At 61.8% G+C, this 23,385-nt stretch overlaps 2 protein-coding genes across 4 annotated transcripts in view; both read left to right on the plus strand.

Moving 5' to 3' along the window:
- The window catches only part of JAKMIP3 (Janus kinase and microtubule interacting protein 3), a 138,846-nt gene extending 135,129 nt beyond the window's left edge, over nt 1–3,717 (plus strand). For all 3 annotated transcript variants that reach the window (XR_009493050.1, XR_009493052.1, XR_009493053.1), the window contains one exon: nt 1,214–3,717. The gene's annotated coding sequence lies outside the window, so the exon portion shown is untranslated. The remainder of the gene's footprint in view (nt 1–1,213) is intronic.
- Nucleotides 3,718–6,262: 2,545 nt separating this feature from the next.
- On the plus strand, nt 6,263–22,260 carry DPYSL4 (dihydropyrimidinase like 4). Its single transcript, NM_001163783.1, is given in 14 exon segments — nt 6,263–6,416; nt 9,834–9,922; nt 10,449–10,633; nt 12,610–12,774; nt 14,263–14,324; nt 14,529–14,609; nt 15,800–15,868; nt 16,298–16,418; nt 18,290–18,446; nt 18,658–18,799; nt 19,421–19,591; nt 19,884–20,063; nt 20,791–20,956; nt 21,563–22,260. Coding segments are annotated over 14 exon segments (1,719 nt in total). The 5' UTR covers nt 6,263–6,377; the 3' UTR covers nt 21,655–22,260.
- The last annotated feature ends 1,125 nt before the right edge of the window (nt 22,261–23,385 follow it).

Consider the following 23,385-nt stretch of genomic DNA (forward strand, 5'->3'; position numbering starts at 1 on the left):
AGGGAACAGGATGCCGTCACCTTGTCCCTTCAAGCTGGAGGGTGACTTTATTTTCCACAAGATTGTTGTTCTGTATTTATTTGTGTGCAACTCACACCCCAGACAGTCATCATCCTAACTCAAGGGGGCAGTGACGTGGTGGAGGCCCGCGAGCAGGTGGCCAGGGCCCTGGCTCTGGTCAGCCCGGTGCAACCTCAGGAGATCCCTTGGTGTCTCGGGGCTTCGGTCTTTCCGTCTGCAAAATGAGAGGGTCCTTTCTAACAGCTCAAAGTGGATGGACTAATGGAACCTATTTAGGAATGGATCAGATGGAGGGCCTAAGAAGCAGTGTCACTTGAATGCAGCAGAGATGTCAATGGAGAGGTGTGACACTCAGTGAGATGAGCTCACTGCAATTCCACTGCGTTTGGTGGTCATTCTTCTTGGTGGAATATCCTCTTACTGAGAAGTTAAACAATTAAAAACCAAAAATACTCTGTGGAGTTTCTAATGTCTGTGACCCCAGGCTCCACCTCTGGATGCCCCACCCACCCCCGTCCCATCCCGTCCCCCTCCTCCTCCCATCCCCTCCCTCGTCCCTCCTTCCCCTCCCCCTCCTCCCTCCTTCCCCTCCCCCTCCTCCCTCCTTCCCCTCCCTCGTCCTCCCTCCTCCCTCCTCTCCTCCCTCCTCCCTCCCCTCTCCCTCCTCCCTCCCCTCTCCCTTTCCCTCCTCTCTCTCCTCCCCTCTCCCTCTCCCTCCTCCCTCCCTCCTCCCTCACCTCCTCCCTCACCTCTCCCCCCAACCAGTCTGCTGCTCCATGGCCCACCCTTCTTGTTAGATGCAGATCCTGGGAAGCACCTTCTTAACTTCTTCCAAATATTAAAGATGTAAAAGGTGAAAAGAAAGAACTGGCACATAACAGAGGCCCACTTCCTAAGTACTGAGAAAAAACAAACCTCGGCATAAGTGGCGTTCTCCCCCGTGTGGGAGGGAGCTCTGCGGCCACGTCTGCACGCAACCTCATGAGGCGCTTGACCTCTGGCCTCTCAGCTCCTGGGAAGAGCCCTCAGCATCTCCAGGCAGAGGCTCAGCATGGCACGGTGTTTGGGCCAGACTGTCCACCTGTGGAGCCAGCATCCATCATTTCTCCAGAGCTTTTCCCTGCCTGGAGTCCCCGCCAGTGGCTCAGATATCTCACACTAACAGAAAGCGTCTGTCTTCACTCTCTTTCAGAGGAGAAGCAGCACGTCAATGAAGCCAGTTTAAAGCGTGAGTTCCACTCCTTGTGAGCTTCGTGGTCCACAGACTGGGAGAGCCTTCCTGCACTTGGACACAGCCCGACTTGCGGCTTGGAGGTGGTCCTTCTATTGACCTCGCACCCTTGAGATCTAAGATTGTGCTGTCAGTAATGCAATGTGTGTGTGTGTGTGTGCATGAATCTATGTGCACACACACATGCTCTGTCAGAAGAGGACGCACAGGGTTGAGCTCTTTTGAGGCACTTGTAGATTGACGTACTGGGTAATGAGCCGGGCAGCCAGGTGAGACCTAAGACAACACTGTGTGGGAGAAACACAAGCCGCATCGCCCGGGAGCGGAGGGAGGTCCGCCTGTGTGTCTGCAAGGGTTAGGGTCACTTTATATTTGTGTTGGAGCAAACGTTCAACTCGGGTATGGACGACAGAGGCAGCCAGACCGGGCTTGATTTGCTAGGATGAATCAAGAGAAAGATGATAGGATCAGACAGACATGCTTTTCTCTGGCGGGTGCAGGTTTTCCGCTGGGCAATGCATGATCAATCAACGCTTGTCCGAGAAGGATGCATCCTTTCTGTTGTCATTAAAGCCGCAGTTACATGCTCACCTGGGCAAGAAGTGGGGCCAGTCCACTGCTTTCCCATCTGAGCTTGATGTCAGGCTTTGTGTCTCAAGTCCAAAGTCCGGTTTAGCCCTCCGTGCATTCTTCTGTCCTGTTCTGATGACTGCGTCGTCTTGGTGCATTTGTTGTAGTCAGAATCAAAAGGCAAACAGTAGACTTGCGTGAATAAAAGCCACTGTGGAGCTGTGGACGAACTCCCAGAGTGAAGTCTGGTGGAGTGTACGATGCAGGCATTGAGAAACGCTCCACAGTTCCTCTCCCTGAGGGCCTGCCCAGCCCCGCGTGTACCTGCCCAGGAACAGCAGTTATGCAGGCTGGCCGTTTGGGATCCCAAAGTGTGCATTTGAAACCCAAATTCACGCCCCTCGTGTTTATTTGGGTCATCATGATTTTCATGTGGTACATATGTCTGGAGCACTTCATATGCCCACACATCCCAGACTCTCAATCACAGCTCTGTAATTTTTAAAAGGAGGCAAACTCTACAGGAAAGAGAAGCATGTAAATATGTACCAATGCTTATGACGTCATTATTATCTGTATGTAAAAAGGATGTGCATTGGAAAGGGAAAATGGCTCAATGAATGTTTTAAGTAATCCATGTACCAAACTGCAATTTGAAACTGCATGTTCCCCAAAGCACACATTGAGTTGAAATGCCAAGTCTTCTCTTCAGATACCATTGTTTCTGTTCATGTATCATAGGCACCTTCTGTTCATCTGCCTACAAAATCCAGCATTTTAGGGTTGGGCTTTTGGAAAAAAAAAAAGAGAGAAGAAAGAGACAAATATGCATATTTGTCACTATTTCCTGCCAATCCACTGAGCATCTGAAGAAGTCAAGTATTTTAAAATAATATGCATTCTCTAAATACTAGAATGTACCTTTTATTCAAAACCAGTGGACTGTATTGAATTGAATATTTGGGCTCACTATTTAGCTCTTCAAATAGAGGAAGTGTCACAAAGAGGTTGAAACACAGAAATGTTTACTGTGTAACTGAGAAGTGTGCAGCCTAACGGTTATCACCATGGCCATGTGCACAATATCCAGAAACACACACACGTGCTTTCGTTTGTGCAAACCAGAACTCACGTGCACCATGTCCAGAAGACGCATGTGCTTTCATTTGTGCAAACCAGAATCCATGTGAGCTGCAGCTTCCTTGTTGACACAGTGTGTGTACCTCGTTCCCGTGGTCTCAAGCTCCAGTTGCTGAAGGACTGTGGCCTTTCCCTAAAGTGCTCAGCCCTCGAGGAACCTGTAGCCTTCAGGACACCCTGAGTGCCTTACGCGGCTGTGAACACCAGTGCCGGCAGTCAGGAAGGAGGGCGTGCCGGGAGTGGGTTTGGAGGTGTTGGACATTAATCTACGCTGACCATCACTGCGTCATTGACCTTAAGATGGACTGTATGTTTTAACACAGTGATGGATTTACGTTTAGGCTCAGGAAAATCAAGCTGTACATATAGGTATCAAATCATATATTTGTTTACTGTGTATTTTTTAAAAGCTTTATTGTAAATTTATGCAAACACGAATGAGGACTTGTTTTCTCACGGCGATGTGCCAAGCAGTGTTTGTGTCCCCTGAAGCAGTTCCTTAATAACCACACTCTAAACACGTGATACTCTGTTTAGTGCTAAACAGTATTCAGAGCCCTAAAATAGGTTTGTATGGTGATTAACTACAGAATTTTACACATATTTTTGTATTGTGATTCCTATGATATATACCAGAGAATTTTTACTCATTTGTAAATTATTGTACAGTTTTTAATAAAGATTGTTTTAAATCTTAGAATATCAAAGTTCTCCACCTCACAAAGTATTAAAGTCTGGACTTATCGGCTACAGTAGCCACTTCTGTGTTCTGTGTCCACTCTCTGAATGATAGTGCGTCTTCCCACACCAGAAAGGAGAGCTGGGCCTTCTGCACGTTGGGAAGGGGAACCCAGGCGTCTCACATACAGCCTCGTCCTAAGTTATGGGGGGGGCTCCTCTGGAGGACAGGCTCTGAGGTCACCTGGGGTCAGCCACGGGGAGGCCTGCTCCTGGGCTGTTTGTCAAATGAGAACCCAGGGAGAAGTCAAGTCCCTGAGAATGGTGAATTTCTGTGAATGAATAAGAACATGTTTCAGTGTCAGGGACCCCACAGAGGTGAGCACAGGCTGTTGGATCTCTTTGGGAAAGTGGGAACCTGAGGTGGGGCTAAGATGAGGGGCAGGAAGTGTTGATTGGGCTCTGCAGGGTTCTTATGCCTTCTGTTGTCCCAGCTTATGCTTTGAAATTCCAGCTGCGGCTGTTTTAACAGAAGCAAAGACTAGGATGTATTTTCCTTACAAACCAATCCCCGCGGGGCTTGACTTAGTGACAGCACTGTCCTGGGAGGCTGGGCGGGCTGGGAGTCCTCCTGCCATGTCCCACCCAAACTCGGAACTTGCTTTTTAAAAAATAAGTCTTTATCTATTTGGCTACGTTGTGTCTTAGTTGCGTCACAGGGGCCTGGTTGCTCTGCAGCACATGGGGTCTCAGTTTCCCTACCAGGGACGGAACTGTGTCCCCCGCCTTGCAAGGCAGATTCGCAACCACCGGAGCACCAGGGAAATACCCGAAGTCTGTTTTTCCAGGCAGTCAGGATCAGCTTCCGTGGTCGCATCATTCCCCCCCCCCCACCACCACCACCCCTGCTCTGTCCTTCCAACTTGCCAAACGTTTGAGTCAGAGCCTCCTTGCCTGACTTGGGATCGCCCACGGGGCCTGGAAATGTGGCTGAAGTTTCGAAAAACTGTTGTTGTGTTTTTTTTTTTTTTTTCCGTGTCTCCTCTCCTCAGCTCCTTCTGCAGGTTGAAAGGGAGGTCAGAACCCCATTGCGAAGCGGCTTTGCTTGGGCAGAAAGCGCGCCCTCAGCCCAGACCCGGAGCTTTCAGCACCCGCCACATGGACAGCGCCGGCTCCGCGCGGGCGCCCGGCAGGGCTTGAGGGTTGGGGGTGGGGGTTGGGGGTGGAGGGCGGGCAGAGGGAAAGGGGCGGGGGGAGCGCCGGGCCCGGGTCCGCCCCGTCTACGCGCAGAGCTCAAACCCCGCCACTGGAGGCTCCGGGACCGGCCGCCCCTCGCCCGCTCCCTCAATGGCAGCGAGGCGGCCGCAGGAGCCCGCAGGGGCTCTGCCCGCCTGCCTGGGGGCGCGGGGCACGGGTAGCCCCCAGGCCCACCCCAAGCTCGGCGGAGTCTTCCGCTGCGTGGAGGACGCCTTTGAGAACAAGACCCTGTCGCTGGACGCGCTGGGAGGCGGCCACCGGGATCCGAGAGGCGGAGGGCCCTACAGCGGGCCAAGCGGCTACCCGGGGAGTCCCAGCGAGCCAGGTGGAGACGGCCTGGGGGCCGCGGCGAGTCTCCCAGAGGGGCCCAGCGCGGCCCAGGCCCACGGCCCACAGCAGGCAGTGGCCGCGGTGCGGGGGCTGCGGGCGGCGGGGCTGGTGAACGCGGGACGCGGGCTCTGCCCCTGAGGCGCAGCGCATCCACCCCAGAGGCCGCCCCGGGAGCCATCCAGGGGCCCGTCCTCTTCGGAGAGCCTCCAACCCCTCCCCGGGGACGCGACCGCTGGCCGCAGGGCCTCTTCCCCACGACGGGCCAAGCCTAAGCCTGGACCTCCCCATCCTCCGCCCCCTCCCCAGCCCGCACCCCCCGAGGCCTGGGCTTTCCTGCTCTGTTTGTCCTGGGCTCGCACAGCTCTTTCTCTGTGTCTCCTGGTCTCTTTCTGTCCCCTCTGTGTCCCTGCAGCCCCTCTCCTGTCCTCAAGGCTTGCGGGGCTGGCCCTGGACAGTCTCACAGGGAGGTGTCTCCACTGTCCGGCCCCAGGGTCTGGCGCTCCCAGCCCTGCCCTGGCAAATCCTCGAAGGAGCCGACCTTTGGCCTGAAACATCTTTCAGGACGGAGTCCAGCTCCCTGAGATCCTCAGCCTGGACTTGAGACTAGACTCGGTCCCCGTGGCCTTGGGTGCCCTGGGTCATCAGGGAGCTGGTGGCGGGCCTCCGGCTGGCCAGGGTCGAAGCGGGGCCTGGCAGGTCATTACCGGACCCCTCTCCCTGTCCATCCTGGGCGGGGGGGTGGCGGGGAACTTTGCCCACACACTGGCCAGGACTAGTGGCAACCGTCTTTCCACCCCCACCCCCATCCCACTCCGCCTGCAAGAGTTCGCGTGCCGACTCCGCCGGGGCTGGTCAGCGGCCTCAGCGCGGGCCTAGCCGGAGTTGACGGCAGCCTCTCGGAGCCGGGCCGGGGCGGGGCTTGAGAACCCGGGAGCAGCTGCGGGCCGGGGGCGGGGCCGGGGGCGGGGCCGGCAACCGAGCTGAGCCGCCCGGCGCGCTCGCACTTGGACGCCCGCCGCCCACACGTACACACCCGGGCTCCGTGGGCTCCCCCGCGAGGCCTAGCTGCTGCATCCCCCGCCGGGGACCCCCAGGCCCGCCACGCCCCGCCCGAGCCAACCGAGACGTTGGCGCCGGCGGGAAGATCAGAATGTCCTTCCAGGGCAAGAAAAGCATCCCCCGGATCACGGTGAGCCCCGCTGTCCGCTCCCCGCTCCCGCCAGCCCCTCGCCTGCCGCCCCTTGCGCCGGGCGGGGCCTGGCCTCTGGGCCCCCGGGAGGACCTTCCCGGCCGCGCGCCGGGTCCCCTTCCCTCGGCGTCCAGGCGCCCCCGCCCCCCACCTCACCTTGCGCCCTGTCCCGGCGCTGCCCCCTCCTGCCCAGCTCCTTCCCGCGCAGCCGGGGGGGTGGCCCGCGAGCGCCGCGCTGGACACCCTCAGGGAGCCGGCTGCCCTGAGACCCCCTCTGCGCCAGGGGAGGGCTCGAGCCTGGGGGTGGGTGGGGGCGGGGAGACCCGCTTCCTAAAGCGCAGATGCGCCTCCCCCCTACCCCGCGGGGCCTCTCTCTAAGCTCCGCTCGGAGTTGGCGGGCAGCGCGGCCCTTTGTTGACAAGGCTGGTCCAGCCGCCGGCCTCGGGTGCAGAGATGCCATTCCCGCGCAGCCCGCCCCTCGGCCGCCCCTGTGCCGCCCCCGCCGCACCGGGAGCTCTTTGTCCCAGACAAAGCATCTGAGGCCGGCGCTCAGCCCCAGCCCCGGGAGCCCCGGAGCCCCTGGCCGCCCGGAGCCCTCCTCGGAGCTGGAGTTTGGAGGCCCCCGCCCCGGGGGGTGGTGGGGAGAGTGCTCCCTCGTCACTGAGCGGGCACCCAGGCAGCTCGGCTCCCTGGAGAAGACCCTCTAACACCACACGCCCTAGGTGGGGGAAGTCCGACTGTCCACCCAGGGCTGCCAGGAAACAAAGCCGCCCCCTCCAGGCGGCGGGAGCCCAGCGTGGGTAGGGAGAGGGGGAGGGCGAGACGGAGGAAGGTGCCTGGAGGCCCGGGGGCGGCCTGCCCCTGGGAGCCCGCAGATTGAGCCCCAGCTCTGCTCTTGGCTTCAGGGGAGGGCCGTGGGGTTGCCAATTCACATCCTGAGACACTCAGGGAAGAAGGAGGGGGTCCTGCCTCAGGACTGGCCCAGATTCTGACCTGATGCAGGAAGCCCACCAGGGCCAGACAGGGTGGGGAGGGTGGCCCCACCTCTGGGTGGGTCAGAGGCCAGATGGCCAGGTCAGGAGACTGTCACCCCGGTCCTGAGGGCTGCTGCATTCCCCTCTTGGCTCCAAACCTGGGAAGGTGCCCAAGTCTGAAAACTGGGGGTTGAATGGGGACTCAGACCACCGTCTCCCTGCCCAAAGCCTTCCCCTTCCTCTTCTTGGGCGTGTTTGAGTGGAGTGGGGACCCTGCAGGAGGAGGCAGCCAGGCTCTGACACTGGCTCGGGAGCTGGGTGAGGTGAGTCCTTGTGATATGACCGGTTAGGGCCAGGCCTGGTCCTCAGGGGGCTGGGCAGTGAGTCCCTGAGGACCCAGCAAGGAGAGGCCCCGGCAGCTGGGGCCAGTCCATGGCATAGACCGGAGCTGGCGGCAGGGCACCCAGTAGGTATTCTCAGCTTCGAGGCCCACACTGCCTCTGGCGTGGCCACCCAGCCCAGTAGGAGAGCCATCTAGGTGACTCGGGAACCAATGGGTGCAGCAGTTCCAGTAAAGTTGAGCTGTGGGCGTTGAAATGTGAATTTCATATAATTTTATGAGTCTCAATATAGTCTTCTTATGTCTTTCAGCCAACGTGAGATGCACACCATCCTTGGTACAGGGCTGGGCAGATTGCACAAGCTGGGGGTCCCGTCTGGCCTGTGGCTCGTTAGCCACCCTTCTGTCGACTGTGGGGTGGAGGTTCTACTTTGAGTCAATAGAAATCTGAGAATCCATCCCAAACTGCTAGATGTTAATAAGAATAGAGTGATGTGCTCTGGCTCATAAGCCATGAATTATTTATCCCCTCAGCAGCCTCTGAGAGAGCTGCTAAGTGCCCTGCACACTTCCGTTCTGGCTTCAGGCTGACGCTGGGTTTAGAACCAGAGCTCCCAGCTGGAGTCCCAGCCCAGCCTCTGGGTGGGCACCCAGGAGCCCCAGGCCAGGGCCAGAGCCCCGTGAAAGAGCTGTGGTTCTGGCTATCTGAGCCCCGGGAAGTGTGAGGCTCAAGGCTGTGGGAGAACGTGCCACAGGGCTGGGTTCTCACCCGCCAACCTGCTCTCAGCCACCACCCTTTCTGTGTTTCTCGCCATTTTGCTCCACTGAGGCCCGGCCGTCACCCCACACCCTGCACAGCCTGTGACCGGCCCCCCATCTCCCCTCCATCCCAACCGTCAGAAGTGGACTGATCGCGGCCCAGCTCCGTGCCGTGGCGTGCCCCTAACAGCCACACTCCCTGACACTGTTCACCTCCTTGGGGCAACGTCCAGGCGGCACCAGAGCCACGAGCACCCCAGTGTCTTCCTGGATTGCACCCCCATAGCCTCTCCGTCATCAGCTCCTGCCCCCCGACTCTCAGCCTCTCTGGAGTCCATCTCTCATCCACCCCATAATCCCAGCCAGGGGGCCCCCGCATCTCATCCAGACACACGGACACCACTGCAACCATGACCTGTGTCTGTCCTTGAACATGAGGGCCACTTTCTACCCAGGCCACTGTGATCTCTCTGCAGGCACTTAGACACAGCTTGAGGGGCCATTGGTGGCCCACTGACCCCCCAGGCCCAGCACGTCCCACCCCAGCCTGCCACCCCCTATCCTGTATCAGCCAGGCTCTTCTCTGCCCCAGGCCTTTGCGCAGGCTGCTCCCTGGCCTGGGCCTGAGTCGCGGCCACGTCAGCTCCTCATAGAGGCCCTTCTTGGTCCCTGTGGCAGCCCCGAAACGTCCCTCTGTGCACTTACGAGCGTCACCTCCTGTGACGGCTGCATGTGTGACATCTGTCTCCCCGCACTGGGATGCGGCCATCCCGCGGGAGGGCCCTGCCTGCCGGGGCCTGCTCTAACCCCCGCCTCCAGGCACCGTTGCAGGCCACAGAGATTCTGGAAGGAGCTTGGCCTGGCTGTCAGCTGGAGCCGCCTCTGCAGGTGGGGCCTGCAGGGAGGGCCGGCCTTCCAGGCCCACAGGGCCAAGCGAGACGTGGCTCACCTCCCCCTCGGCATGGGCTTTAGAAATTGGGCAACGCACGTGACGGCGTGCCCGTGGTCAAACGCGCGGCTACGCGCACTGACATGGCTTTGCCGTGGTGACGCGGGAAGCTGGCTGGCCGTTCGCCCCGTGTCTTCGGTGAGGCCAGACTGCCTGACTGTGGGTGTGGGTCACGTGCAGGGCCTGTGGGCAGCCGCCTCCGAGGGCCACCGCCGTGGGGTGGGGTGGCCAACCCTGCAGGCTCTGTGCTGGTCCCACACGCACAGACCGTGTCCAAAGGACACATACAGACGTGTGTTCCATCGTGACTTCAGAGGGAAGCTGGTGCTCAGTGTACCGATGGGTCACTCGGTTTGGAGCAAACGTGCCCCCGTTTATTTGTTTGTTTCGGACAGAGTGACCGCCTCCTGATCAGAGGGGGGAAGATCGTGAATGATGACCAGTCCTTTCACGCTGACCTGTATGTGGAGGACGGCCTGATAAAGTGAGTTGCTGCCTCTTCGCGGTCACCCGTTGCCTGGAAGCTTGCTTCTGGGCGAGGTCCGCGTGAGGGTTTTTCCCACAACCTCGTTCCCTGGAAACAACTCCAGCCCCTCCCGCACCTTCAGCGAGCCCTTGGAAAGCAGGACGAGGCTTCCTACTTCTCTGTTATCACAGCTTCAGTACCTGTGGGCTCACAGTAGGTGCTTAAAAATGCTTATTGACCACACCTTTTCGTTTCTCTGTTCGTGTCTGTCAGGCAGCTCCAGCCTCTGGTCAGCAAGGCTGCGAGTGGACACCTCAGTGACCAGCTCAGGGTGGGATCCTCCATGCTGGCTGTCCTGAGCCCCTGGGGCTGACTTGTCCCCCAGCAATGTCGGGGGCGGGTCCAGTTAGGCCTTGGCTGTATTGCCGTTCGCCTCCAGGACAGGAGCCCAAGGGCAGGCGTCCCAGCTCCGCAGCCTTGCCAAGGGCCCCATTCACATTCGCTCAGGGCTCTTCCTAACCAGTGGGGTCTCTGTTGCTTTCAGGCAAATTGGAGAAAACCTCATTGTCCCTGGGGGCATCAGAACCATCGATGCCCACGGCCTGCTGGTCCTGCCAGGCGGAGTCGACGTCCACACGCGGCTGCTGATGCCCGTCCTGGGCATGACCCCCGCCGATGACTTCTGCCAGGGGACCAAGGCCGCCCTGGCGGGGGGCACAACCATGATATGTGAGTGTCGTCCGTTGGGGCGGGGGGGTCTGTCCTAACTCTGGGCCTCTGGCGGGCTTGCATATCGCAGCAAGCGCTTTCCCTGGTGGAGTTTTCTCGGGCTGTTTCTCTCTCTCTTTTTTTTTAATATAATTTTTTTTGAAGGATAATTGCTTTACAGAATTTGGCTGTTTTCTGTCTAACCTCAACATGAATCAGCCATGGTTCCTCTTTACTGCACTCACTCTGAGAAATGCTGAGTGGCTGAAGTGCTGAGTGGCCCAGCCCTGTTCCTCAGCCTGAGTGTGCTGCCTTGGCCAGCACTGGAGCGCTCCTGGGGTTTCCATGGAATGTGCCCATAGTTGATTATTTCCCGGGAAGCCAGCAGCTGGCCAAGGTCCTGGTTTGGAAAACTCGAGTGCCTTGGACAAGTTCAGGGGTTGCGTTGCCTGAAATGTCAGACACATTTGCTCCTGAGCCTCACCTCCTCTGAGGCTTGGCTTGCAGAAACTCATGTCCGGAAGAGCTAAAGAAGGAGCCTCACCTCCTCTGAGGCTTGGCTTGCAGAAACTCATGTCCGGAAGAGCTAAAGAGGGTGGAGGCAGTGTTTTAGAGAAAGGATGATAAAAATACTGTTATCCGATCAACAGCCCCCAGAGTCCCCGTACCAGGCACAAGCACTGTTCTGATGTGCCTGAGCGCCGTGCGTGGCAGAGAAGCCCAATTCACAGCTTGTGAAGGGTTCACTTCCCACCGTGAACTTGCCCGTGGTCAGCTCAGGAGCCCGGACAGGAAGCCAGCATTTAGCCTCTCTCCTTCCCTGAGACCCGTCAGCTCCACAGCGCCAAGGGCAGGCGCCTCCGCTCGGGCTGGACCTGGTCCAACCCTGGCTGCACCACGGCCTGGCGGTGACCTCAGGCAGCCCGTGGTTAAACATCATGATTCCCTGCACATTTGGGCAAGAGGCAGGGGGTGGGAGGGTGGAGTGAGAGGGGGCCCGTGGTTGCCAGGCACACATGGGCACGTGGTGGGCGCTGCCACTGCCTCCAGGAAGGGCTGCTCTGGGTGCTCGGACCGACTTCACAGGCCCCAGCCTGGTGTGGCTTACTGAGCTACGCAGTGGCCAAACCCAGCAGTGGTCTGCCCCCCGGTCTGATGAGGGAGCGCTCTTCTTTCAGGCCCTTGGTCCTGCTGGTCACGGGGGGCCCAGGCCGAGTGGGACGCCCTCCTGGCTGTGTCTCCCACTGGTGCTGAGGTGTCCAATGGGCTGTGAGGATGGAGGTGCTGCAGGCATGGGCTGGCCTCCGCGGGGCTGCAGGCATGGGCTGGCCTCCGCAGGACTGCAGCCATGAGCGCCCGCAGGACAGCGTCCTGGGTGTGCGACGGAGCCGTGGGAGGCGGAGGGGCCCACGTGAGTGGTGTGCGGGGAGGCACAACGTCTACCTGTAACCCCAGGTGGGAGTGCCTTCCCACCGGCCACCCCACCCAGCTCTCTCCCTGCTCCTGGCAGAGGTTGTGAGTGGGGTGTGGGCCGTGGCCGCGGGGTTGCCAGCGGGGCCAGAGGGACGGTGCAGTGTCCATGTGCTCACCCTGGTTCTCCAGGGTGGGAGGGGACCCTCCATGGTGTGCGTGGTCGGGGAGGCACAAGGGAAGCCAGCCCGGCGTGCCGCTGTGGGCCGGCTCGCAGGTTCAGCACTGTGGACAGCACCCCACCCCACCCCCGCCTGCCAGGCGCACCTCATTCAGCCAGGCCCTTTAGGGTGAGTCCGCTGGGGAGCGAGGTCCTCCTCTCTGCTCAGGGAGAGGCTGGGGACAAGGGGCAGGATGGATGGACAGGTCCCAGCAGCCCCAGCCCCACATAAGGCTCGAAGTCTCTCCTCTGCTTTTCTCAAACGTGCCTCCTGGTCTCCTGGGAGCGTGAAGCCACTCTCCCTTGGAGACCCAGGCGGTTCTGGTGGCCAGAGTCGGGGACCTAGCTGAGCACGCTGTCTCCGCAGTGGACCACGTGTTCCCCGAGGCAGGGGTGAGCCTGCTGGCGGCCTACGAGCAGTGGCGGGAGCGAGCGGACGGCGGGGCCTGCTGTGACTACTCCCTGCACGTGGACATCCCCCGCTGGCACGAGAGCACCAGAGAGGAGCTGGAGGCCCTGGTCAGGGACAAAGGTGAGCAGCAGGCTAGCCAGGTGGAGGGGCGGCTGCGGGGCCTGCGCTTCTGGGGTCAGGTGGACGCTGCATCCATCCGACTCCAGGGCAGGCGGCTGGGTGTGGGGTAAGTTGGACAAGAGCCATTTGAAGGTCTGCTGGGCTGAGAGGTCAGCTGTGCCCGCACCTGGGAGTCACATCTCGGGGCTGTTCTCTTCACAAGAAGACAGAGTCACAGCTGTCACCACAGTCCCCTCGTGTCTTGGGCCTGGGGGAAGGAAAGCATGATAAGCCTTCTTAGCCCTGAAGATCCTCTAGAAGGAGATGCCTTAAAACCCACAGTCCTCTCCTGCTGCCTCAACAGAAACAGGGCAGTTTATAAACAGGCTTAAATATTTTTTTAAATCAAAAGTCCTGAAGCTAAAACCACATCAAAGTTTATAGTGGATTTGAAGGAAAGTCAGGTGGACGTTGTAACTGACCTCTGGTGATCAGCGTTGAGTGTGGTTTCAGCTCACAGCCAGGAGTGGAAGGGCAGGGTCAGAGGGGCCAGCAGGGATGGGACCTGGGATGGTGGTGCTGGCATCGGAGTCTGGGCCAGGCCGGGAGGCTACTGGTCTCTCAGCCCAGGAAGCAGTGCGCCTGCTCCACCACACACCTGACGGAGGTAGGGAGGTTCCCTCCAGAGTGATGGACCTCAGGCCTGTGACCTTTGGCACTTAGGAGCCCTCACCCAGGGGCAGGCGGGGGCCTCAACCAGGCAGCAGCTCTGCCTCCTGGGTCCTTCCCTGCCTGGCCTGGGGGCCTGCAGCCTGGCGGCTCAAAGCAGAGGTGCAAACCCGGAACCTGCAGCCATCACCCACCCCCAAGCTGCTGGGGCAGGGGGCAGTGATGGGGGGCCGTTAGTGAGGGGGAGTGATGGGGCAGGGGGTTAGGGGCAGTGGAGGTTAGTGATGGGGTGGGGGGGTGTTAGAGGCAATGGGGGGTGAGTGATGGATAAGGGTGAGGTGTTAGGGGCAGTGGGGGTTAGTGATGGGGTGGAGGGGTGTTAGGGCCGGTGGGAGGTGAGTGATGGGGTGGGGTGGGATGTTAGGGGCCGTGGGGGTGAGTGATGGATGGGGCGGGGTGTTATGGGCAGTGGGGGTTAGTGATGGGGTGGCGGAGTGTTAGGGGCCGTGGGGGTGAGTGATGGGGTGCAGGTGGGGTGTTAGGGGCACTGGGGGGTTGGTGATGGCTGAGGGTGGGTGTGAGGGGACCGTGGGGGGGTAGTGATAGTGGGTGTGGGGTGCATTAGTGAAGGGTGTGTGGGTTCTCACCTGCTTTGTTGCTAGAGAACAGTTGGTTCCTCACCTCAGATTCGAGGAGCTGGATGGGCTTGGATGTCTCTGCCGCAGTCTGGGCTGGTCTGGAGTATGTGGGGCTGATGCCCAAGGTCCGCCAGGCCAGCTGGTGAGGCCCTTGGGAGAGGCTACCCTCACCTGGCACCTGACCTCTCCTGCTTCCCCCCAGGTGTGAACTCCTTCCTGGTCTTCATGGCGTACAAAGACAGACACCAGTGCACAGACGGCCAGGTAGGGGTCGGGGGGTGGGCAGGCAGGCTCCGCGGGCGCTGGGGGTCGGGGCCTCACCCCCACGGGGTCCTGAGGGGGTGGGGCGGGCTCTGCGGGTGCTGGGGGCGGGGCCTCGCCCCCACGTGGTCCTGAGGGGGTGGGGCGGGCTCTGCGGGTGCTGGGGGCGGGGCCTCGCTCCCACGCGGTCCGCCTGCGTCTCCCCAGATTTATGAGATCTTCAGTGTCATCCGGGACCTGGGGGCCGTGGCCCAAGTGCACGCGGAGAATGGGGACATCGTGGACGAGGTGGGGCTGGTGGGGTGACCCTGCCCTTGGCCGTGCGAGCGCAGAGCCACAAACCCGGGGGAGGGGACCTGGAACCTGGCCCGGGTGATAGCTAGCTCAGGGCGGAGGTCAGGCAGGGGGGTTGCTGGGAGCCTGCGGGCTCTTGGCCACAGCAGGTCTTCCTTCATCCTCACACGTCTGACCTTAAATTCTCCAAAACTGAGGTGTTGCTTCCTGGGGTGGGAGGGGACGCAGAGGCGGGTTCCCGTGCCCTCTGGCCCAGGACTGGGCCCTACAGAGCTGTTCCTTCTGCCCAAGGGCACACCTGTGGGGTTTGTGGCCCAGTCCTCCATCGAGGCTGCTGCCTGGGGAGGCCCTGGCCCTTCTGCCCACGCCCCACCTTCCCCGCAAGCCCAGGCCTCTGCCCCCACTGTTTGCCCACCAGCCTCAGTGCCCACAGGGTCCGGGCAGTGGAAGGGGGCACGGAGGAGCTTCCCAGCCGTCTGGGGGTCTGGGGGGTGTCACACACACAGCACTCCCCCACCCTGTGACGTTCCAGACCCGCAGAGAAGCTTTCTGGGACCCACTGGCCTCTCCGGTTCCCAAGCTCACCAGGAGCCGGGGACACTCGGGAGGGGCGTGTGGGGTTCCGGGCAGTGCCTGCTTCGTGTGTCTCCAGGGCGGGGTGGCTGGGCCGGGAGGAGGGTGGGAGGTGTGTGCTGGGGGAGGGTCTTGTTCTGGTTGGCTCCTCCCTGGTTCTCCACCCCGAGTTCGTCCACACCAGCAGGTGCTGTGCTCAGACCTTGGGGTGAACCAGCCTGAGACAGCCCCACTCCTGGCTGTGCAGAGCCCCCAACCCCGCCCCATGCATGCACACCCCGGCCGTGAACGCCCCCGTGCCTGCACACCCCGTGCACACACCTGCTGGGGAAGCAGCAGTAGGCGAGGCTGGGGGGCCTTGACCTTCTTTCTCACTGAGGAGGCCTGCGACCCCAGGCGCATCCGGCCTTCTGCAGCCCTGGGGCTCCCTCATCCGTGATTCGGGGAGCCAGAGTCACCCCTTCAGAGCGCGACCCCTCTACTCCCCCCAAGTTCTCGGGGTGGGTGATTGGGGGTCTCAGGGTCAGGCGTCCTGGGCTGTGGACCACACCCTGCAAGGCCCTCCGGGGCCGCGCTACTTACTCCCAGGCTGAAATGAGGTGTGTGTTTAGGAGCAGAAGCGGCTGCTGGAACTCGGTGTCACCGGCCCCGAGGGCCACGTGCTCAGCCACCCCGAGGAGGTAGGTGTGAGCCTGTGGGGCACCCCAATGGGCCTTCATCGGAGACGGGCTGGGCCCCATTCGGGCGGGACTGTGACCCCACTGTCCTCGCCTGGGGGTGAGTCAGGGCTCCTGGCCCCCTGCCCGTGGGCTGCGCTGAGGCCTGCACGCAAGGCTCAGAGGGCGGGTGGTCTACTCTGGGGTGGTGCGGGCCAGCGCAGATTCTGGGCTGGAGCCCTAGGCTGGGGTCCTGGCCCCCGGGTGCCCCTCTGAGCCTAGCATCTATGGGTGGCCAGGGTATCGTGGGCTCACTGCAGTCAGGAGCCCCAGGCTGGGGTCTCGACCCCCAGGTGCCCCTCTGGGCCCAGCATCTGTGGGTGGCCGGGGCGTTGCGGGCTCACTGCGGTCAGGAGCCCCAGCTCTTGCGTGGCCTGAGCAGCCCGTCTGCAGGTGGAGGCCGAGGCCGTGTACCGCGCCATCACCATCGCCAGGCAGGCCAGCTGCCCCCTGTATGTCACCAAGGTCATGAGCAAGGCCGCGGCCGATGTGATCGCCCGGGCCAAGCGGCGAGGTGGGTGCTGGCTGGAGCAGGGAGGGGCTTGGGGGTCGCTCCCGTCCACAGCCACCCGGAGCAGCACAGGGCAGCCCCATGGAGACGCAGCGAGCCTGCCGGCCTCCTCAGGGGCGTCTCCTGTGAGGGTTGTGGGTGTAGCCTATGGGGGCGGCCTGAGACTCCCTTTTGTCCAGACAGCAGTGGGACCTGACAGGGGTCTTGAATCACACCTGGAGCTAAGGGCCCTGTGTGCATAGAAGTGCGTGTCAGAGCCATACTGTGTGTGTGGTGTGTGTGTGTGTGGTGTGTGTGCTTACGTGATGTGTGTCTGTGTGTGTGTATGGTGTGTGTGTGTGTGTGTGTATGGTGTGTGTGTGTGTGTGTATGGTGTGTGTGTGTGTGTGTGCTTACGTGATGTGTGTGTGTGTGTGTGTATGGTGTGTGTGTGTGTGTGTATGGTGTGTGTGTGTGTGTATGGTGTGTGTGTGTGTGTGCTTACGTGATGTGTGTCTGTGTGTGGTATGGTGTGTGTGTGTGTGCTTACGTGATGTGTGTCTGTGTGTGTGTATGGTGTGTGTGTGTGTGTGTGTGTGTATGGTGTGTGTGTGTGTGTGTGCTTACGTGATGTGTGTCTGTGTGTGTATGGTGTGTGTGTGTGTGTGTGTATGGTGTGTGTGTGTGTGTGTGCTTACGTGATGTGTGTCTGTGTGTGTGTATGGTGTGTGTGTGTGTGTGTGTGTATGGTGTGTGTGTGTGTGTGTGTGTGCTTACGTGATGTGTGTCTGTGTGTGTGTATGGTGTGTGTGTGTGTATGGTGTGTGTGTGTGTGCTTACGTGATATGTGTCTGTGTGTGTATGGTGTGTGTGTGTGTGTGTGGTGTGTGTGCTTACGTGATGTGTCTCTGTGTGTGTATAGTATGTGTGTTTACATGATATGTGTCTGTGTGTGGTGTGTGTGTGTGTGTGTATGGTGTGTGTGTGCTTACGTGATATGTGTCTGTGTGTGTATGGTGTGTGTGTGTGTGTGGTGTGTGTGCTTACGTGATGTGTCTCTGTGTGTGTATAGTATGTGTGTGTGTTTACGTGATATGTGTCTGTGTGTGTGGTGTGTGTGTGTGTGCTTACGTGATATGTGTCTGTGTGTGTGTATGGTGTGTGTGTCTGTGTGTATGGTGTGTGTCTATGTGTATGGTGTGTGTCTGTATGTGTGTGCTTACGTGATGTGTCTGTGTGTGTGTATGGTGTGTGTCTGTGTGTATGGTGTGTGTCTATGTGTATGGTGTGTGTCTGTGTGTGTGTGCTTACGTGATGTGTATGGTGTGTGTGTGTGTGTGGTGCTGATATGATGTGTGTGTGTGTGTGTCTGTGTGTATGGTGTGTGTCTATGTGTATGGTGTGTGTCTGTGTGTGTGTGCTTACGTGATGTGTGTGTGTGTGTATGGTGTGTGTGTGTGTGTGGTGCTGATATGATGTGTGTGTGTGTGTGTGTGTCTGTGTATATGGTGTGTGCGGTGTGGTGTGTAAGCCTGCACCCTCGGGTTGTGTGAAGAGCCCCACCCAGCTGACCCCTGGGCCGAGCTGCTGCTCCCTGGACACCTCCCGGGTGGGGGCGGGCGTGGGTCTGGGGCCAGGTGCCGTCTGGCTGGACGCCGGGCCGTGGAGGAGGCAGGCCCGTGGCGGGTGGGGCAGCCAGTGTGTCTGTGCCCCGGCAGAGCGAGGCGGGGGCAGAGCGGCCCCTCAGGAGCCCCGGGCAGGCCAGGTGCCCCGGGTCAGGGAGCAGTCCTCGCAGTTGGGAAATTGAAGGGCAGCATGGTGGGAGGCCTGGCCCAGCCCGTGGCAGGGGTGGGGGATGGTCCTGCGGCCGCGGTGCCGCTCACGCCTTGCCACAGGGGTGGTGGTGTTCGGGGAGCCCATCACCGCCGGCCTGGGCGCGGACGGCTCACACTACTGGAGCAAGAACTGGGCCAAGGCCGCCGCCTTCGTCACGTCACCCCCCATCAGCCCAGATCCCAGCACCGCGGACCACCTCACCGCCCTGCTGTCCAGGTAGGGAGCCCCTGGCCCTGCGCCCCCCAGCTGCGGGGCTCTCCCCCACCCTACTGTCCAGGCAGGAGTCCCTGGGCCCCCCGTCCAGGGAGCCTGCGCCCACCTCCTGGCCGCACCCTGCGGGCACAACTCCACCCCGTGGCCGGACGTGGCGTAGGGGTGCTCGGGGAGGACGGGCCCCCTGGGCCCCTGTGACCCCGGCTCTCTGCAGCGGGGACCTCCAGGTGACTGGCAGCGCCCACTGCACCTTCACCACTGCCCAGAAGGCCGTCGGCAGGGACAACTTCACGCTCATCCCCGAGGGTACCAACGGCGTGGAGGAGCGCATGTCCGTGGTCTGGGAGAAGTGTGTGGTGGGTGAGATGAAGGGCCATGGGACCCCTCCCCGTGGAGGAGCTGGCGGAACCACAAAGGGACGCCCCTGGACGAGCAAAGTCTCCGCGTGGAGCGGAGCTCAGGGCGGGTGGGCTCCAGGCTGCCCCCCCAGCCCAGTCACCCTGGGGTCCCCAGACATTCTGCTCTAGTCCCCCAGAGGAGACTCCACGTAGCCAGGCCCCGCCCTGGTCCTGATACACCGGCCCTGAGCACAGGGGGTCCCTACACTCTGCAGCGTCTCCCCGGGAGGACCGAGGTTCCCCCAGACGTCTGTCTCACCTGGGGCCTCCACCCCCGCGCCCCCAGCCCTGGCCCTGAGCCCTCCCCCTGGCCGAGGCCCTGACTCCAGGCTCCTGGCCATCGCCGGGGGCCAGTCACATCCTCTGGGGACAGATGTCATTGTGGAAACATCAGCATTCACTTGCCCACAAAGTGAGCGTGGAGATGGGCTCAGTGCCCAGGGAGGACCAGACCTGCAGGCCTCACTGAGGCACACTGCCCTCAGCCTGGAGGGTGGCGCATGCACACGGGAGCCCGGAGACCAGACCCTGCATGCTGCTGGGGAGGGGTGCCCCTGACCCCGCCTTCTGGCTTCTCAGGCCTCAGGGCAGATGGACGAGAATGAGTTTGTTGCCGTGACCAGTACGAACGCAGCCAAAATCTTCAACTTTTACCCAAGGAAGGGGCGGGTGGCCGTGGGCTCCGATGCCGACTTGGTCATATGGAATCCCCGGGCCACAAGAATCATCTCTGCCAAGAGCCACAGCCTGGTGAGAGAAGCCGGTCCCACATGGGGGCCAGCTTGGGGTCTGGGGGGTACCTGCAGCCATCCTGGACATCCTGGGATGGGCAGGGCCAGCGGGGGCGGGGGACCCTGTCTTGGGGGAGAGCTCACCCACTCTGTGTGCCCGGGAGACGTGTCCGAGGGGCCAGGGGTGCAGGCACAGCTGCCCCTCGAAAGCCCAACCCAGGCTGAGTGGACGCTTCCCACCGGGGCCCTGGCTCCAGACTCTGAGCAGTGCTAAGGCCTCCTGAGGGCTCAGAGGGCTGCTGTCCCCCCAGAACGTGGAGTACAACATCTTTGAGGGCTTGGAGTGCCGAGGAGCCCCCAGCGTGGTCATCAGTCAGGGCCGGGTTGTGCTGGAGGACGGGGCCCTGTGCGTCACCCCCGGGACCGGCCGCTTCATCCCACGCAAGACCTTCCCTGACTTCGTCTACAAGAGGATAAAGGCCCGAAACCGGGTGAGCCTGAGCCGGGCGGGTGGGCGGGCGGAGCCCTCAGGCCTGCTCATGGTCAGCCTGCCCCTGGCCGCCCTGCTGTCAGAAAGGCACAGCGGCCTCACCAGTCCAGGCGGTTCCTCGCCTGCGTTCGTGACCAGGCCGCCCACGTCACTGCAGAGACTGCAGGCGTGAGGCCAAGGAAACCCCGAGTGGCCGCTCCCGGGGACACAGCCACCAAGCCTAGCAGAGGTCACCCAGCATTTAGTGAATTCAGGAAGGAGAGCGGGATGCTCAAACAGTGTCCCTGAGCCCTCATTCGTCGCCGGGGCTTGGCCAGCGGCCTGCACACACTACAGGCGGTTCACGCGTGCACACGTGTGCTCACAGGCCCAGCTGCACACACACGCGTGGTCACTACACACGCAGGTTGGCTTTATCGCAGCCCCGTTCCCACTTGTCTAGGATGACATCGTCTGAACCTGTATTTGGAGGGACAGCCCCCGGGCAGGGCTGGGACCGGCACTGGCTCCTCCCCAGGGCAGGAGCGGAGCCACCCTGACCTGCCGGCGCTCCTGTCTCAAGCTGCCTGCACCCCCACTGCCCCAGACCTGCCCTGGGCATGCTGCCCGCCTCGGGGGAGGGGGGTGCGCGTCCACACGCACAGGTGGACACCCCTGGGGGTGGGGGGCCCTGCCCTCGAGCTTGGGGCCGGCTCAGTGCCCCTCACACCCAGCCCTTCGGCCCCCAGCTGGCGGAGATCCATGGTGTGCCCCGAGGCCTCTACGATGGGCCGGTCCATGAGGTGATGGCACCCACCAAGCCGGGGGCTGGGTCCCAGGCCCGTGCGTCCTGCCCCGGGAAGATCTCCGTGCCCCCCTTCCGCAACCTGCACCAGTCGGGGTTCAGCCTGTCCGGTGAGTGAAGCTTGGGGTGCTTGGTCTCGGTGCCTGGGCCCCGAGGACCGTGCCCAGCCCCCAGCCCTGGCATCTCACGGGAGGTGCACAAGGAAGGGGGCTGGGGGTCTCAGGGGTTCACCTGTAGCCGCCAGCTCGAGCCTCTGCTTCCAGGGTCTGGGCTGTGGGGTGTGGATTTGCAGGGAGGCGCTGAGCCAGGCTCTCCCTAGGGAGAAAGCCAGCCCTCCCTGCCCGACTGGGGGCCAACCCAGCCCCTGACGTCCAGTCCCTGCCCGCCTCCGGGATCCAGCCTCGTCCTGAAGGCTGGGGCCAGCCCTCTCTCATCCCGGGCCCGTGCAGGGGGAGACCCGGAGGAGGGACGCCGGGGTTGGCCTGGCCTGTGCCCCTCCGCACAGGCTTCCCAGACAGCCGGCCTTGACCTGTGGGCTCTGGCCACCGGCACACCTGGCCTCACCAGCCTGCTCGTCTGAGGCCTCGGTGGGGGAGCACCTGCCCGGGGGAGGCGCCAGGCCGTCGGGGAGCGTAGGGTCTGCAGCCGTGGCCCCTGGGGTGTGGCGGGCGGGTCTGCCTGCCCCCCAGCGCGGCCTCCGCCCCGCCCTCCCGCAGGCTCGCAGGCCGACGACCACATCGCGCGGCGCACGGCCCAGAAGATCATGGCGCCCCCTGGCGGCCGTTCCCACATCACGTCGCTGTCCTAGGAGCTGCCGCGGGCGGCCGGCCCCCTCCTTGTTCCCTCCCGTCCTTGAGCCCACTCTGAAAGGTGCTGGGCCTTCCCTTCTCCTCCCCAGCACCTCTCCCCTTGGGGTCCCACAGCCCGTTACAGGGAGCCCCGCAGGAGAGGCTGAACGGGTGAGGTTTCACTGCCAGGGCAGGCAGAGGGGCTGGGCGTGGTGGTGGGGGCAGCTCAGGGGCCCCGAGCCCTGGGGGCCTCGTAAGGCGACATCTGGAGATGCCCAGGACGGAAGGCGGAGGGCATGGTGCCCTCGTCCCCGACTCCGCTGCCGTCCGGCCCCACCCGAGCTGCTGTGACTTCAGGGGCCCACGGGGATGCCGTGCGGGCAGCTGCACTTCTCAGACTTCCCAGGGACCAGACCCCGACGCCGTCCATAGAGCCCTTCCTGCTCCAGGGGCCCCAGGGGCCCGGAGCTGAGTGCTTCCTTCTCCTACGACGTGTGTCCCCAGTAGTTGATTAGAGACGCCGTCCTGTGTGCCAAGGGCACTGTAGTCAGGAACCTGCATGCCACCCGCTGCCCAGCGGCCCCAATCCCATGGAACCAGGTTGATTAAAGGCATCTGGACTGGAAGCCACTGGCGTGTGGAGAGCCCTGACTTCTGTGCCCCTACACCATCCCCCAGGGGTTCGTGTGTGGCATCCTCGAGAACATCCTGCAGCACTCTGGTCCTGCCTCTAGACGGCTGGGAGGCCGGACCACCAGACAACTATAGGGCTGGCTGGGTCTGAGCTGTGGGCAGGGGCTCTGCCTCCCACAGGCCTGTAGGTCACAGAGAGCCAGACATCCAGAAGGAGAGGGGCGCTGGGAGGACCCCTACCCATGTTCTAGTTGGTGGGCTCAAGCTGCCCAGCAGGGCTTGGGGCAGTATGGCGTGTGGGGAGCTTGTGCTGCCCACTTAAGGCAGAGCAGGCTGGGGTTCTGATCCAGACCCACGGATGGCGCTGCCCCCCCAGAACCTTCCAGAAGATGGAGCTGCTGGGCTGGCCTCCTGGCTTCAGCCTTGCTCATAAAAATCCTGCCAGGTCTGTCCCCCAGGTGTGGGACACTCTCCACCCTAAGAGCACCAGGAAGGGCAGGCTGCCCCCCCTCAAGCGGCCAGCCCTCTGGGGTGCCCTGACCTCCATGCCCAGCCTCAGCCCCACTTTGAACCCGGGCCTCTCAGGCACCGTGCTAGACTGGGCAGCCCCGGAAGGTCCGCCCAGTGGTCCCTCTGCTCAGGTTGGTTTGGTCACTGAGGCCTCAGCACTGGACTCCTTGGGCTGCACTGAGACCAGCGTTCACTGCACCAGCGTCCCCTTCCCCAAGGACAGACAAGGCAGTCAGGGGGCCAGGCCACACCCGCAGGCCGGCCACTGAGCAAACAGGCAAGCTGTCCCTTAGGGCCTCAAAATGCACCTGAGGTGTGCACAAACACACACACAGAATACGTCTTTCCACACAACCCCGGCCTCCCCGCCTGGTTCCTGCCTCCGACATCACCAGGTCTCCGCCCAGAGCCTCTGGGGGTTGGCACCACCACCTGGCGTCTTGCGGCGCTGCCTGCCTCCAGACCTGGGCTCCCCAGTGCCCCAGGGCCCCAGGTGGGCTCCCCACTCTGGGCAAGGGGGGCCCGTGAGCTGCTCCAACCTGGAGCGTTCTGGTCCCGGCTGTTTTCAAGGTGCTGCCCCTGCCCCCTCAGCAGGCCGCACCTCCACC

The sequence above is a fragment of the Bos taurus genome, chromosome 26 (assembly GCF_002263795.3).
Source record: "Bos taurus isolate L1 Dominette 01449 registration number 42190680 breed Hereford chromosome 26, ARS-UCD2.0, whole genome shotgun sequence".
Classification (NCBI taxonomy): domain Eukaryota; kingdom Metazoa; phylum Chordata; class Mammalia; order Artiodactyla; family Bovidae; genus Bos; species Bos taurus.